The sequence below is a fragment of the Epinephelus moara genome, chromosome 16, assembly GCF_006386435.1.
Source record: "Epinephelus moara isolate mb chromosome 16, YSFRI_EMoa_1.0, whole genome shotgun sequence".
Lineage (NCBI taxonomy): Eukaryota > Metazoa > Chordata > Actinopteri > Perciformes > Serranidae > Epinephelus > Epinephelus moara.
The window spans coordinates 39,864,261-39,881,196 of NC_065521.1; the positions used below are offsets into that span (position 1 = coordinate 39,864,261).

Here is a 16,936-nt window from a genome sequence, read left to right on the forward strand (position 1 = left end):
TACTGGGTAGACTTGCATACTGTCGGGCCTCCGACATTATGGATGCTAAGCTACTTTAGTCGGCGGGGTGGTTAAGCAGTCAGTATTCTTTGTATTTCATTGGCAATGCTTTCCATGAATAAAGATAAAATCTGATATCCTTCACTCAGCTTCTCCCTGATGGTTATCTGGAACAGCTTCAAGAGCAGTGTATTTTGAAAATGATCAGAAGGCCCAATGGTGATGGTTTGAGCATACAAGAAGCTGTGATTTTAATCTAGTGAAACGCTCAACCACCAACAGGGTCCGCATTCCTTTCTTATCAATGGCTTTCATTCCTAAGTCTCATACAGAAGTTACCGTCTAGTATAGGCTCACTGCTGTTAGACCCCACAAAACATGCATCTCCTGGTAACCAGACTGCCAGATCAACTGTAAGACACATTCAGTGTTTTGAAAAACACAGGGCAAAGGGCCAGTGAGGTAGCAGGGGAAATTAAACTAGCACAACTGACCTTTCTTTTGATTTCTAAACATACACAGGCGGTGTGCATGGGGCTGTAATAACAGTGGAAGAGTTTGGAGGGTGTCTTTTTCTTGCCTTTCCAAAACCAGAAGCACAAGAACATCAATGTAAGAAAGAAATTAAACAGTGTGTTTATCTGCTCTAACATGAGGGTGCTTTCACGCCTGCCCTGTTTGGTTTAGTTTGTTTGCCCCCTAAGTGCGGTCCATTTGGTCAGGTGTGAACACAGCAATCACACTCAGGTGTGCACTAAAACAACCGCACCGAGACCGTCTTGAAGAGGTGGTATCGTTAGGATACAAATGAACTCTGGTGCGGTTCGTTTGTGGTGAGAATGTGTTCCGACCTCAATCCGAAACAACTGCCAACAGGTTAATTGGTGACTCTAAATTGTCCGTAGGTGTGAATGTGAGTGTGAATGGTTGTCTGTCTCTATATGTCAGCCCTGTGATAGTCTGGTGACCTGTCCAGGATGTACCCCACCTCTCGCCCAATGTCAGCAACCCCTAACAGGAAGAGCGGTTACGGAAAATGAATGAATGAATATACTTATTACATGAATATAACGTAATTAACCTGACACAAATTTATGTTTCCTGGGATAGCAAAGCATGACCTGCCTTACTCTCCCTCTGATTGGCTTGTACGTTGTTGCTTGGGTTGGTTAGGTTTGGAGAAGAGGAGTGGGATTGGTTAGGGTTAGGGTAAGAATGTCAGGGTACGCCAATCAGAGGCAGAGTAAGGTGGAGTGGGGCAGGTCATGCCTTCACTATCCTTAGAAACACAAATTTGTGAAATGCACAGCATCTCTATAACTATACGCAGTTTCCACTGTAATTTGATTTATTAAAAGACGCAATTAGGGTGTATTATTGTTTTCTGCTCATTTATATACGGCCTGAGTACAGGTCAAAGGCTCTGTGACTTCTTAAGAGCAATATTTACTTTTCATTAAAAATACAGTATGAGAATGAGAGGGTGTGTGTGTGTGTGTGTGTCTGAATCAAAGACTTTTTTCCATTACAACACGGTCTGGCTCATGGCATGGAACATGCATCTTCAAAAGCAGCAAACCTGAATGGAAAAAATGTCCGACCAAGCAGCTTTGCTCTGCTGCAACACACTGTGAAGGAAATTCAAATATCACATCCTAGCTGAGAGAGAAAAATAAAAACAACAAGGGCTTGTACTTTGGCATAATTAGGTCCAGGGGAATTCATTAATCCTTAGTTCCAGCTTGTTACTTGCCAAGTTACGAAAACTTGTGAAAACTTTTGTACAGCTTTGCAACCACACTCGGTGACCAGCTGACAGAACTCCAAATGAAGTAGATCCCGCTGTGCGAGAAATAAAAACCTGTGATAAATGCTTCATTATCTTTACTGCATAAAAAAAGACTGAAGACACAGGGGAGGCTTAAATAAGACTTGCAGAAAAACGAGAATGACTACAGATTACGAGGATTTTCAAATATAAACATGCTTCAGAGAGAAAGAAGATTAAGTAGGGGAAAAACGGGTAAGGGGGTTGGAAAAACAACAAATACACTGGGTTATTTCTTTCGGCATATATAGAGCAGGACATCTGAACTGCACACAGGAAAGCCTGAATAAACTTTGCTTCAGGGGAAGTGGGGTCCTCTTGTCCTGTAGATTATTCCAGGTTTCATTTCCCCAACAGGATGGTGACTCAGCAAGAGGCAAACGTTTTAGACCATCACAAACCAGTGCACCAAAACAATGGAGTGCCAGCGACCTCTTAACCACAAACCCATTTGCTTTTTAAAGATATCTCCGCGGTGGTGAAGGTGTGGTTGGGTTTAGAAACGAAACCTACTTGGTTATGGTGTAGAAAAGATCATGTTTTGGATTAAAACACCCATGTTTGGTGGCACTAAAGCCGTTGGAAATGGCGCAATGTGTCAATGACTAACACCCAGGTTACTTGACTTAAACACCGCTGGGAAACGCTCCAAAAAGTTGGTGAAAATCATCCAGGTTCGGTAAAAAACAGCCAGTTTAGGTGGCTTAAACCAGTGGTTCCCAACTGGTCCAGCCACAGGGTCCAGATTTCTTCTTGGTCATTAGTTCAAGGTCCACACAGTTTCATATTTTCATCGTCATACTTTCGTTTGGCCATGCCGTCAAGCTAGTTTTACTGTCTCTGTTAAGTAGCTGTCCGTTAGTCACTAAATTTACAGCAGGAAATGGCACTTCAAAATAAAAGCTCTGTGGCAGAAATTCACTGTACTTCAAAATGAAGTGGGTTTTTACAAACTTGACAAGTTTGAGAGTCACTTGCGGTCCATTCAGAATGGACCAGCGACCCACCAGTTGGGAACCACTGGCTTAAACACTGCTGGAACACACAGAGACGTGTTGGTGGAAATCCCTCTGGTTGGGTGCCACAAACCTAGCTGGGAAATGCCGCTATGTGCCGCTCAAAACACCCAGATTTAGCGCTACAAACACTGGTGGAAGCGCAGTAAAGGGTCACCAAAAAACAAATGGTGCTATTGTTTCTTCTTCTTAAACAAAGATCTGTGGTTTGTCAGCCATCTCGCCGAGATGTCACACCATCCGCCATCCCCTCCATCTCCCAGTGACAAAGTCAGTTTATGTGCTACATCACTTTAGCAACATTGATATATGTAGGAAACATGCAAATGAAACATAGAATACCCACATTTCTTCTGGCGACTAGCCTGTGTGTTTTTTTAGCGCTTTGAGCACCACAAGCTGAGTGCCATCTAGTTTCATTATGTGTCAGATATTTTAATATATCATTTATCATTACATCTCAAACACTCACACCAAAACAATCCAGATTGATTAATAGCACTACAGGTAAGAGGAAAATGTGTATTTTTGATTTTGTCCCTTTAAAGCTACCAAGGATGAGCAGAAAGAGGAAAGAAAGGAGGGGGAAAACGACAAACAGGCACAGATTCCTGCGAGGACACGACGTGCGTAAGTGTGTGGATGTGTGTATAACAAAGAGAAAGATTTGTTATGTCTGACATGATAACACAGACCAGACTGGTGCAGCTCTCCTGAGGGCCTCTGCAGCCTCAGAAAGGGGCACAGCTGAGGCCCAGTACACGAGTTTCATTTCAACGGTGGCTTTAGAGGCATTCTGAGGACATTTTGTTGCAGTTGACGTGTTGCCATGTTATTTATTAGTATTAGATCAAAAGATATCAAGAGTTCTTCATACCCCAAACAGACAAGCACTAACGACTGCCCTTCTTAGTTACTGTTGCTATGATTCAAAACGCTGTCTCGGGCTGACTCTTTAATGCTTCCTGTTTTAAAAAGGGGCATGAAAACGCACTTGGTGGCTACATACTGTACATGATATTATGCTGAAAGACTGAGACTGAAGCTGCAAGATCCAGACAAAAAAATCAGCATTCACACAAGTTCATCTAGTCAGTCCTACAAGTATGATAAGGAAAAATATTAATTAGGGTATGTTCTTTATTTATCAGAGGGGGGGGGGGGGGGGGGTGGCTCTGGTGTAACTGTCATTTTTTTGGTTTTGTTTTGTTTCGCTTTTATCTTGACCCTCCCCTGAGCTACAAATATTTTTCCCTAAACCACATTTTTTTTTATATTCACACCAAATGTACTTGTCGCTTGTCACAGGGGCCATTTTTAGATTTTAAAGACTTACACTTTGATGATTGAATAAGTAAAAAGTTAAAAACGAGGTCCTGGAGTTGAAAAAAACCTTGATTTTTCACAATTATCATGCATGAAAGAGCACAGAATTTAATGTTGTTTTTTTACAGGAAATATATAAACAAGAAAAATCACTAATTTAAGCTTAGATTTGGTTTGGTTATGACGGAAGCATTTGAAGCAAACGATATGTTCAAGGACTGTCGGAAATGTAAATATCGGACTTCTGAGTCTGATCATTTCTGTTTCTGGCAATGACAAATGATGTAATTTGGCTTTTTTTTTTTCAAACATGACGCCTTTCAAACCCGACAGTAGGTTTTGAGTTCCAAAGGGTATCAAAATAAATACAAACTACAAACATTTAAAGATGTGTTCCCTCCCCTTAGCCAAAAAACAAAACAAAATTTAAGCTCCTCCCCAGTGCTTGAAATCATTTGACGTGCCTCCCCTGCTGTGCAACACCCCTTCCTCTAACAGAAGTAATGAACAGTGCCTTAGGCTGTTATTTCTCACTGCTGCTCAGCTCACATTACATAAAACAGCATGTTTTCACTTTTAGCATTACAAGAGAAAAGGTTTTCAGTTTTCAGTCTTTAGATTTTCCGTGGCTCATTATAAGAAAAAAGAATAGTCGGCTCTAGCTCATCAGCGCTGGTGTTCAAAACACACAAAACCCTTAATTTGTGAAGTTGGTGGCTAATTAGGCTCCTGAAGAGCAGCAGACTTGTTTGGCTGCCTACGAACAAGCTCCTGAATTAAATAAAAGCGAGCAACGAGGGGAAGCTGGTGTTTTCCCTGTGTTTAATTTTCACCGAGCCATCACACCCTCAAGCCTGCAAAATTCCACATGCCGACCTCCCTCTGTGAGCATTAAGGGTTTAACAACAGCTTAGGCGAATTTGCATCTTCTTAAGGTTACAACAGTCTTGGAAAGATGGCAGCCTCTCTGGTTTCACAGGTAGAGACTTGTCATACAGTAAGAGGAAGTGGAGGCAGGGTGCTACTAGTCTCAGGGAGTGAGACATCATCAGCTCTGATAAGACACCAGGGTGGGATTTTTATAAACACTTCGCAGGATGTCAGGGTCAAACCTGCTTTTAAAAGACAATAGAGACGAAGAAGGATCGCATTCCTTCAGCAAACTTAAGCACCCTGGAAAAAAAATCTACTCTGCTCACAACACACAAAAACATCTTTAGTGAAAAAGGGCAGCAACCCCCATCAGAGTAGCTGTATAAGTTGGGAGGGTCCATACAAGACAATGCAGCAGCTCCCTTGGGAGAAAAAGCAGAATGCCAAAGTGACTTCACATCAATGCCGCCAGCAGAGACAATGGTCGATTCAATGAGGCACAGACAACTATGGAGCACCTTCAAAGGAAAAGTGCAATACAGTTAACTTAGCATTTCAATGAATCTCTAATAAGTGCTAGCCTGGGCACAGCCTGGGAAACAGCCTGGGAAACAGCCTGGTAAGACAGTGTGAAAAGATTGAAGAAGACTGGTGAAGGTGGGGAAATCACTCTGTAACAGTCTATTAGAGTCTTTTGTTCTTCCTATCAAGCTCGTGTTGATTTAAAACTCACTATTTCAAGAGGAGCAGAGTGGCCACTGGCATTTAGGTTCAGTTTAGGGATGTCAGTTTCATTTAATTTCGCTCTTGATAGCCCAACACCCATTAACTGGTAACTAATTGGTTAATTCTTTTAAAAAAAATGACATGAAAAACAAGATGCCTTTCCTTTTAGTGCAGCACTTCATTGACTCACTCAGCACGTTTACATGACATCAGAGAAAATGATTTATTGTGTTAATCTGACTAAAACCAAACTTTTAAAAACACGTGTTAACATGTTAATCCAATTGAAATCATACTAAATCAAATTTCTCAAAGTCGGGCTGACACACCCAGACAATGCAACTGGGAGTCTAATTACTCGTACATGTATACAGTCAATCAGACGCAAAGTAGCTAAGGGGCTCTGCGCATGCTCCACAAAAGTCGAATAGCATTAAATGCGAAGTCTACATCCAGAGCTGCATTTTTGGACGGACGAAATGTACAGAGCTGTGAAGTTGTCCACCATGGTACCAGTTTGCGGCTAGCTAACTGTAGCTAACTTGCCGATTGTTTGGTCCGTGACATAATAGGTCAACCGGAAAAAGTTCCAATACTAACAAGCTGAAAGGAGGCATATCGCCACCTATCGTAGTGGAGTCGTACATCGGTCAATAAATCTTTTCCCCTCCTGTGCTTGTATACTGGGACAATGACAGTGCTGGGCTAGCGGCCTGTGTCCGACACGCCAAACACCATTTAACATGAAACTACTTTATTTAGTATTTTTACCCATTTTAATAACCTGATGTGTTTGTTTTGGAGAGAAAAAGTCCTCTGTGGAGAATTTGGCTCACAATAAAAACCTCCTCAATGAACACTGAAGGAATTCTAACCCGGAGAAGTTTCAGCTGGTTGCAATCTGCAATCCTCACCACTAGATGCCACTAAATCCCCCTAAATGTTACACACTGTTCCTTTAAAGTGAGCGCTAAACCGCTCATTTAGCAAAAAATGAGCTGATTACAAAGGAGGAAGAAAGAAAACTTTGGTGATCTTTTTCCAAACTGAACAAATAAGTCTTTCTTCTAATTTTCCGAAGAATATAATTAAAATTCCAACACTGAGAGCGAAACCAAATATCAGACATTTGTGATTTGCTACCACAAATAGTTTCTGACCATTAGCTGTTTTTTATTGCTCGAGTTGTAGACCGTGTTGTGTCCTCAAGACATCCTGTGACCTCAGCGTGAACTCTGCTGGGTTTATTGCACCTGTAGCTCCATAACACAGGAATGAAGGGTGATATACTCCAAGCATGTCTTACTAAAAAAAAAAAAACACAGGGGCCAAATGGCATTGGTTTAACTGTTCGTCTGTTATCAATCTTTTTCTCAGCTTTTGAATAATTATATCACACAGCGGGAACTGTAAACACGCTATGTAAATGATTCTTGTCAGGAAATCCCATAAGTACTTGCTGCACTGCAAAGAGGGCAGATTACAGGGTTCACTTTAGAGCAAAATACAGAAATTGGTAGTGATTGAGTTTCTTGCTTATGAGCACTACATATGATGTAGAAAGTGTCAAAGTTATGGGACACCAGTCTGTAAATACTTTACCAGGAAAGTTCAGGTTTTCAACTCACATGAGAGACACTTACATTTACGATAGTTATGATTTATGAAATGTACCTTTATATCAGTACCTTACAGCTTTTAATGCTATGATGTAATCAACTAGCCTTTTTTTAAGTGATTTCCACGAACGTTTCCAGACAGTAAAGCCGCATGTTTTGATGATGTGATGCTGTGACGCTATCGGAAAGACTTTTACCAGTGGTGAAACCATCTAACAATGTTTGAGTAAAGTGTTACAACCTTTTTCTTGAACCAGAAATGGACCCGAAAGTAACGTCGCCAAACCTACCAAACTCCATTTTAAAAAAACAGTAATTTAAGCGTCTATGAGGGCAGCATATTTTCACATCTATCTGGGTGAATTAAGGGTTTATCTCAGCCAAACCAGAGCTTGTGGTTGTTAAAACAGCGTAAAGTCAAACAAAGATGGTTTTTGTGAGTTATATTATGTTTCTGTCAAATTTAAATGAAGTGTGTTTTATGATGGTAAAATTACCCTTTATTTAAATGGAGTCTGGTGGGTTTGATAACAGGGGTTTTTGTGGCAGTTTCTGGTTGAACAAAAAGGATTTTCCTCCTTAACAAGAGGTCTATCTCTGTAGGGATCCTTTCTATTCTAGTGTCTAGTGTCTAGTGTTATTATAAATATTCACTTATAATAACAATCTGAGCCTGTCAGTAGCAAAAACAAGCACTGGCTGCTGCCAGCTGCAGCTTTCTCGCTCAATACTGGAACAGTGTCAAAAATGTTCTCACTGAGACACTTAAACATGGGAAAACTGGGTCCAGGTTAAATATAACCTTTAGCTCTGGCTTTTTATTTGATTAACTGACATACAGAGAGCCACACAGCAACTCTGTAGCATGGAAACGAAAGCTTTGTTTTCCCGTTCAGTGTAAAAGGATGTGATGTTTTGTGGGCGTGCCCATGAACTCTGACTGTATCTATGCTGGGCCTGTCTAGTTGAAGGACAATCATTTAATCCCTAAGCTGCACTGCTTCTACACCACATTCATCACGCAGTAATTTTTAACAAGCACTGTTAAAAAGAAAAGACATTTTATTTCATCCCGTCTTATCAGGTGTGTTGAATGTGTTATCAAAGTGATAATCAAAGACAGGTGTTGTAGTCAAGGAAGTTTGATGGCTGTTAATGTGTTACCTCCAACAGATGCACATTCAGACTGTAAAATTCTTCCACATAGAGCTTTGCAGATTTAATTACAGTATGGCACTTGATCTGACAGAAGCTTCAGCCCGATCTGAGGATGATACATAAATCTATTAAACTGTGGTTTGAAACAAAAGCCAACCACGGACATATGCCTCACAGAGGGAAAATGTGGGAAGAGGTGTGAATGGAAAGAGTGGGACTCTAGTTACAACAGGCGGTACTCAAGAGTATGTGCGCTCATGTCAGCACATGCACAGCGTTGCTGCTGTACCAGCTGAGGTGCAGCTGTGTTTGGAGTCAGCTCTTCTGTCCGACACGGATGCGACTTTGGGCATGAAAGTGCAACATGACTGCAGCCGCAGAGCAAAGTGTATTGTGTGGAGACATTAGTTTATGTGAATGTTTGTGTGAGGGTGTGTCCAAGACTGTGATACATCTCTGCAGTCTAAAATCCTAATTTGCACCACACCACATGAATCACACTGATCTCTGAGGTTACAAGAATATATTGTTCTTGCATGAATTGATTATATTCTAATAATACAATTATAAAAGCTGGTTTTGGCTCTAAACTGCAAATATAATCAAAAGAAGAAGGGAGGAAAAAGCAACACTGAATTCAGGCTTGGAGGTGAGGCCACACTGTAGATCCTGTACCAACATTTTTGGCATATTTTTGCTAATTTATTATAAATCATGCATACTTCACACGTTCCAGATCATTTTCCAAAACACTCTACAAGTAAAAAAACATTATCTTTGTGTTGTAATGTGGATGTAAATGCAAATCACTGTGAAAAGCCTACGTCACTGTAATACACAAACTTCCACATCAACAAACGCAGACATGACGTTCACTTACAGACACCACCTGGATTATTTCCGTACTTGAGTTAAATAAGTGGACATCAGTGGCTGCTGAGAAGGTGGTAAAAATATGAAACACTACAGCATCATTAGTAATGTAACCCCGGGCTATGTTCCTTTAAGTCGGGCACAGGAGGGTGTGCTCCTCTGACATTACAGAGCTACAGACTGCATCAAAACCAACCGCAGCCTCACTTCTCTATAGGGGGGCAAAGAAGCACAAACTATAAAGGAATATTTTCAGCGTCTCTATCCAATGGAGCTGTGTAATATTTGAGGGATACCCACAGAAAGAACAAAGAAAATGGCCAGACACTGGTCTTGTTCATGCACATCATGTTTCTTGAAGTAGCATACTCTTTGTGGAATGACTGCATTGGACAAAGACATGCAGAACAATAAATATGTGAAGTTAACACCTCGTTTTCACACAGCTCCGTACAGGGAGTCCATTCATTCCAATGAGAACCTAAGTGATCTCCGATGTGTTTGCAAAACTCCTCCTTCTGAAAATGCCTCAAGTACGTTGAAAAAAACTTTTGAGGCAGATTTCAGACAGACTGTGTGCCACAGGAAGTTAATACAAAAACAAATTAGCTAACAGACAGAAAAAATGTATAAATAGAGCTGTTTTACATTCATCAAAGTGAAAAGTTCAGTGACATGTCGAGCCACTAACACTGGTGGCATGCTAGCTGTGTAACAAAATGCATGCACAGTAGATGGAACCTCTTCTACAAAATATTTTACAAAATGGGCTACACACCTGACAGGCCAATTATTCGTCACCTCGCATTATCGTAGGGCTGCCCCCTGACAAAGATATTTCCTAGTCGACCACTAATCATCATTTAGGGCCGTTAGTTGACTAGTCGCTCGTATATTTTGGGTGGGGCAACGCACCTTCATTAACATAGGCCTATATTTTATCTACAAGTGCACATCACGCACTGAGCGAGCCGCCCATTAATGACGCTGTGGGCTAATGGGCATGTAGCTACTTCCATGTTTCAGATGATACGTCATGTTTGTAGTCGACCAATGAAGATGAGTTTACATATCACCTTGGGTTCGTCCTTCACCTTCTCAAAATGATCCCACACTTTGGATTTCCTGCCCGACATGTTATTAACTAGCCTGTGGAATAACCGCAGGTACCAGCCCTGGAAATTAACCTGACTCCTATCTGACTGCTGAGCGTGGACACTTCCTGTGTCTGTCCTTTCAAATTAAATTCCCACATAGTCTAGTCATATAGGTTTAGATTTATTTTGATATGGTGCAGCTCCTAACAGAGTTTCACGTTTTTTTTTCTTTTTCCTGCAACTAAGCGACCAATGAAATCTTGCCGACTAATGACCTTTCTGGTCAACTATTAGGAGGCAGCTCAACATTACTGATCCTGTTTTTGTCCCTGTACTGCTCCATGAGGTTATTCCACAACACTAGACTGCAAAAAACACTCAAAATGAACTGTTCTGTCATTCCTGTGATGGTGTTTACATTCATTCATAAAGAGGTGCATTTCCTAATGTTGGACACTAGGGGCGCAGTCTATAAGGCCATGAAACAAAACTGTGTGGAGACAAGCCGTAAAGTCACATAGAGAGCAGACTCAAAGACAGAGTTGCATGACTGTGGAGCAAACAGAAATTAGAAGTGAAAAGCTCAGGAAGCCGTGCAGTGGGAGCTAATCTTGGCTGTGAATGAATCATGAGGGACCCCCGCTGAACTGAGAAACAGAGTCAGGTTCAGAGTCCTCACCTCTCTGACCTCTATACCGGCCCAAGTCACACCTCACTGCAGAGTCAACAAATGCCAGCCTGCCGGCCTGCACTCCATATGTGCCGGTGCGCTCGAGCCACTTCAGTGCAGCATTGTCCCATCAGCCAAGATGGCCTCTCCCCCCGGGGCTATAATTCAACAATGCAATGTTTACTGAACCCAGTCTTCAAGCAATGATGTGAATGGGTCTGGAGGGGGCAGGCCTTCCCTACTGTTCAAACTGTGGAGTGGAGCTGGTGTTTGCACTGCTGTGCTGAGCAGCTCCATAGACTCCTCATCGACTCTGAATGGGAATTAAACACCAGGTAGCTGGGTTCTGAACCGACGAGGCGCCACACAGAGAGACCAACCACCTCGCCCAGTCGATACCAGCACAGACTAAATAAATCATCAGATCAAACTGTCGCTGCGTCGCATTTAGCAGCGAATGAAGGGGTTGAGTTACACACAGCAGAGAAAGACAACAATTTACACCAACGGCACACGCTCTGCAGACTATATAGGAATCCAGGCCGCCCTTCCCCCAACCCCAGTACAGCCCCCAATGAAGTCAAGGGACACTTGTGACAGTCTATACTGGGAGAGATCTCTGTGCCAAAAATTGTCAGCAGTGGTGTTCACAGTTGATGTCATACATCAGAAAACAAAGTGGCCTCACACTCAAATACTCTCATACTCTATATATGATTAAGTTGAAGCAAAGACCGATGGCTTTGTCAATCCATTCCTACTTGTCACACTCTGAGTCAAAACAGATTGAGAAGTGGACACCTTTACAGTTTTCTCATAGAGTATTAAAGGGATAGTTCGGACCTTTTGAAGTGGGATATATGACGGATTTATACATAACCAGTGTAGTACCTATGGTGGTCGGCACGCCTCCAGTTTGGAGCGGCAGGCTAGAGTCTGACACAGAAGCTAGACTATGTTCTGTTGTGGATGGGGGCAGCAACAAAATGTATTTTAGACACCGACAAAAATCGGTATCCGTTGAAGTGTACGCTATATTAAGAATATTTTCACGGCTTTACCTTAACGTCAGACAGCGATTTCCAAGGGGGAAATGAAGCCGTTACATCACTCTCGTCAAAGCCAGACTCCATTTAAAAAAAACTGTGATTTAACATCACAGGAGCTGTTGGTCTACTGCTACCTCAATCTGTTTCAAAGGGTTAGCTCGGATTCGCTAAAGTCACACAATTACACAAACAAACTAACTGACTGAAGCAGCAGTAGACCAGCAGCTCCTGTGTTCGGCAAGCCAAAATTACTGCTTTTGTCAATGGAGTCTGGTGACTTTGATGGGAGCACAGATGGATTGATATCGGATCGAACTGTTTGACAAAAAGGTAAAGCTGTGGAAATACTCATAATGTTGCATACACTTTAAGTTCTATGGGTTTTTTTTAGGTGGCTAAAATACATTTTGCTGCTGCCCCTGTTCACAGCAGCACTCCTACCACTTCTTCATAAGGGGGGCGTGCTGACAGACATCTACGATATGTAATAAAGCCTTATGACTATGGATAAGTACCTCATACAAACCCAGTTCAAAAAATCAAAACTATCCCTTTAAGCTGTAAAAATACTTGACTCAAATAATTTCTCACACTCGTGCTGCTGGTGGTTCACAGCAGGATATGGGTACTCATTTGTGATGGAGAGCTCTTACCCATCGAGAGGTTTTATTGGCTTTGATTGTTTGAGTTGATGCGCATGACCCTGACATTCCAGTGTGGAGGAAGCAGGGCCCGTAGTAACACCAGTACGTGTGCTTAATTGAATCAAGAGGCAGCCGGCCTGCCGTAGTTCAAAGCCATAATGCAAGAAACAGATGCTTGTGGTTCCAGATAATTCAATTATGATGGTATTGTTGGCCTGGTAGTCAATCAAGGCTGCGGTAAAAGTGTAGAGGCCATCTCCTATTACCTTCCAGTGTCAGGACACAACGGATGATGATGGCCCTCTGGGGGACTGGACAGCTTTTGTGGATCAATGATATTAAAGATAACTTGTATTGCTTTTGACGACGCAGGTACTGACACAAAGTGATAGATCATGTCATCTGCAGGAAACGCTCAATGGCATGTCGCCGCTGGATGTTAAATATACCTTGAAATCATTCAGCTTTCCGAACGCGTGGAATATCACCGCTCATATACTCTATATCCAGCAGGTGAGAGATTTATGTCCGCCGGCCGCCGCAACTATGTCCCATCATTCAAGAAGGCTTTCCTTCAGATCAAATCAACACAGAGGAGTCACAGATATCTCAACCATGACAGCTCTGTTTATTGGAGGGCATAAAGGTGAGAGACCAGACGGGATATCTCCAGGGTGGGGAGGGGGGAGTCTATTCTCAGCGGCAAGGCAACGGTCCTCCTCTATATGATTCATACCACAGATATAGCCGAGGAAAAACATCTTATTTCAGGCTGAAATATCAGTAATAACGCCAGAATAAATACAGTGTGAGGCAAGTATCCCAGAGCTGAGACTGTTAATCAGTCCTTAAGTTAAATGGCAACAGTTTTGACAACTGACTCATCTTTTGAGCCATTTATCAGGCAAAAATACCAAACACACTGTCTTCAGCCTCTGATATGTGAGGTTTTGTTGAAATATATTTGGGTTTTGGGATATTGGTCGGACAAAATGAGCAACTTGAGGACATTATCTTGATGAGGACTGGGCAATAAATCTCTATTATATCAGTATCATCGTATGAGACTTGATATTTTCTTAAATTTGGGGTATCGTGGTACCGTAAGTGTTGTCTTTTCCTGGTTTTAAAGTAAAGGTTGCATTACAGTAAAGTTATGTAATTCACCCACTTAGTCATTACTTATATCCACATTACTAATGATCTATTAAATATCTTGTTGTGTAAATGTTTTCTGAAAGCACCAATAGTACCAATATTGAGGTATTTGGTCAAAATATTGTGACTTTTTGATTTTCTCCTTATCGCCCAGCCTTAATCTTGATGCTTCAAGAGCTTGTGTGTAATTTGAAAGACCAACCAATCATGAAAATAATCATTAGTTGCCGACCCGTTGCCAAAATAGTGAAAGCTGGATGGACAAAACCAGAGGCTGTAACTTGGGGGAGTAAATTCCCAGTATGGTGCATTCTCCAAACTGAAGGAGAACGACACTTAAGAGGTTTGTCTTTTTTGTTTCGACTACCTAAAGCCCATTTTTTCTAATGAACCCAACCTTTATAGTGACGAACTGCAAGTATTCTAGCAATGATTCAAGAACGGCAAAGAAAGAAGTGATAAATGCCCATTTTCATGTAAGTTTTGCTCACAATGCCACAAAATAAAATCATCTCCATGCAAATGTGATTAAAAAAGGCAGTGCGGGCAATGCAAAGTGTACCCTGACTAAGTTTGAGGAGGTTTAGGAGCTGAGGGGAGACTATGAATAGCTTGTTTCTATGGACAAACTTAGCCCAGCTTCACTCAACAGCAGCTTCTAGTTTGTCATATTACTTTAAAAAGCATCTTTACAGCACATGCTGATGGGACTGTGTGCACCGGACTCTGTTATACAGTCCACTTGCTTGCATGTGAGCAGCCCTGCGCCAGCAGACCGCACTATTTACTGGAACATAAATAGTAACATCAACACATGCCTGATACTTTTCTTTTGCCTTAAATAGGACATAAAAGCGCTGATTTGTAGCTTTGATGTGACCTCTGGGGGGATTAAAGGTTCAATAGGTGAGTTTTTGTGGCTGAATGAAAACATGAAGTGGAGAGTTTAAAAGTGAAAAGTGAGGAGAAAGTTTGAGGTGACTTACAGGAACCAGCAGCTGGCATGTGAGTATCAAAGAGAGAATAAGTCCACAGATCGAAGTGGTCGGAGTGCCCATTTTCCACCAACCCAGCACAGGCTGCAACTGCTGGGGGAAAGGAAAAACCGAGGTCCCTCACTTCACTCCTCCTGGCCGCTGCAGAGGTGTGTCGCCTGCACCTTTTTCACACTTTTCTTCAGTGTGCACAAACCCGACTGCTCCTCTGCGTCCCACACCCGGTGGGACCTCATCAACAGGTAAAACCGATCCTTTTACGCGCTCCTTGTTTTTTCTGCAGGAGTGAAATATCGAGTCGGAGAGGCTCCAAACTTGCTCCTGTGCACTCCGAAACTTGGGACTAGTAGTGGGGCTAAATGCAAAGTCACTGGGAAGTCCTGAGCTGGGATATAGCACACAGAGAGAGAGAGGGAGAGGGAGAGGAGGGAGAGGGAGCTGCTGAAAAAGTAAAAGGCGGAGTGGAATTCAGGGAGTGCTGAAAGAGAAGACAGCTAATCCCAGTGTGGGGAGACGCCACCTAGTTAGACCCATGTTAGCTCTGTACATGACCACACACTCCTCATGTGTGTCCAGCCCTGACACAATGCTGTTGTAGTATTCATATCATATCTCCGCATGGACTTAAAGTCGGTCTGTGACTCTAAATATTCAGTTTGCAGCAGTGGTGCAAGTTTTGAGATCTCACAGGTGAGTAAAAGTGTCAGTATTGGAATTTAAAAATACTCTTACAAGTAAAACTGCTGCATTAAAAATCTTATACATGCAAAAGAACATAGGTATGATCAAGAAAATGTACTCATTATGCGGCTAAAATGGGCTCTGTCCTTACAATATTTAATATATAGCAGTGCCGGACAAAGCACATTGGGCACCCTGGAGAAACTTCCCCCTAAATCTAACTAATTTATGGCAGAGGGAGGGTCATGCATTTTCCACCAGGCTCAAAGAAAACTATTTGTTGCTTCAGGGAGGGTCAAAAATAAAAAGTCACACCTCAGCTGACCCACTCCTCTGACAAGTAAAGAACAGTGCCTAACATGCCTTGGGCGGCTTTTGCCTTTTCATTTTCTTTAACTCTCTCCTCATACACATAATCAGTGGTCTAGCATGTTCTGACTGTGGCGATCACTCACTGATGAACACATTAAGGTGAACTGCACTGACAGGACCAGAGGTGCTACCCTACAGTCCGACCGTTAGTATTAGACCTTTGCATAATTTTTCACTTTTTTTTCATTTCTGTTTTTAAAAATATGTTGAATACAGGAAGATCCACCACTCTATAAGAGTACTGGATTATCATACTGATGCAGTAACAGGTGCATTTTAATGTAGCTGGGTTTAAATCAGCAAACTTCATCAATTTTCTTTTCGGTTGAGTGATTAAATTAACTGTATAACAATACATGGTATTTTATATGCTGATTATAGGTTTTTAAAATCTTCATCCGACAAGTAACTTGTAACTGCAGGTGTTTAATAAATGTAATGGAGTAAAAAGTAAAATATTTCCCTTTGAAATACAGCAGAGTAGATGTATAAAGTAGCATCTTATTAAAAAAAACTTATGTAAAGTACAGTAACTCAGAATTGTACTTAAGTGTAGCACTTAGTAAAAAACACAACTGAACAGTCGAAGTTGCATTAAACAGTGGGCCATCCTCTGTTTTGTCCTGTATAATATTAGTATAATAGTCTTATAATAACATATACACTCACCAGGCATTTTATTAGATACACCTGTTCAACTCTTTGTTAACGCAAATAGCTAATCAGCCAATCACGTGGCAGCAACTCAATGCATTTCGGTATGTAGACATGGTCAAGATGACCAAAACTGGACAATAGAAGATTGGAAAAACGTTGCCTGGTCTGATGAGTCTGGATTTCTGCTGCCACAT

General features: G+C 41.7%; 1 protein-coding gene across 2 annotated transcripts in view; it reads right to left on the reverse strand.

The window, feature by feature from the left end:
• The window catches only part of hspg2 (heparan sulfate proteoglycan 2), a 166,327-nt gene extending 150,885 nt beyond the window's left edge, over positions 1-15,442 (reverse strand). Inside the window, exon 1 of one of the 2 annotated variants that reach the window (XM_050064829.1) lies at positions 15,024-15,442. In XM_050064829.1, coding sequence (XP_049920786.1) covers positions 15,024-15,095 — 72 coding nt within the window. In that variant the 5' untranslated portion in view covers positions 15,096-15,442. The remainder of the gene's footprint in view (positions 1-15,023) is intronic. The other variant, XM_050064830.1, reaches the window with a different exon arrangement.
• Between the last annotated feature and the right edge of the window lie 1,494 nt (positions 15,443-16,936).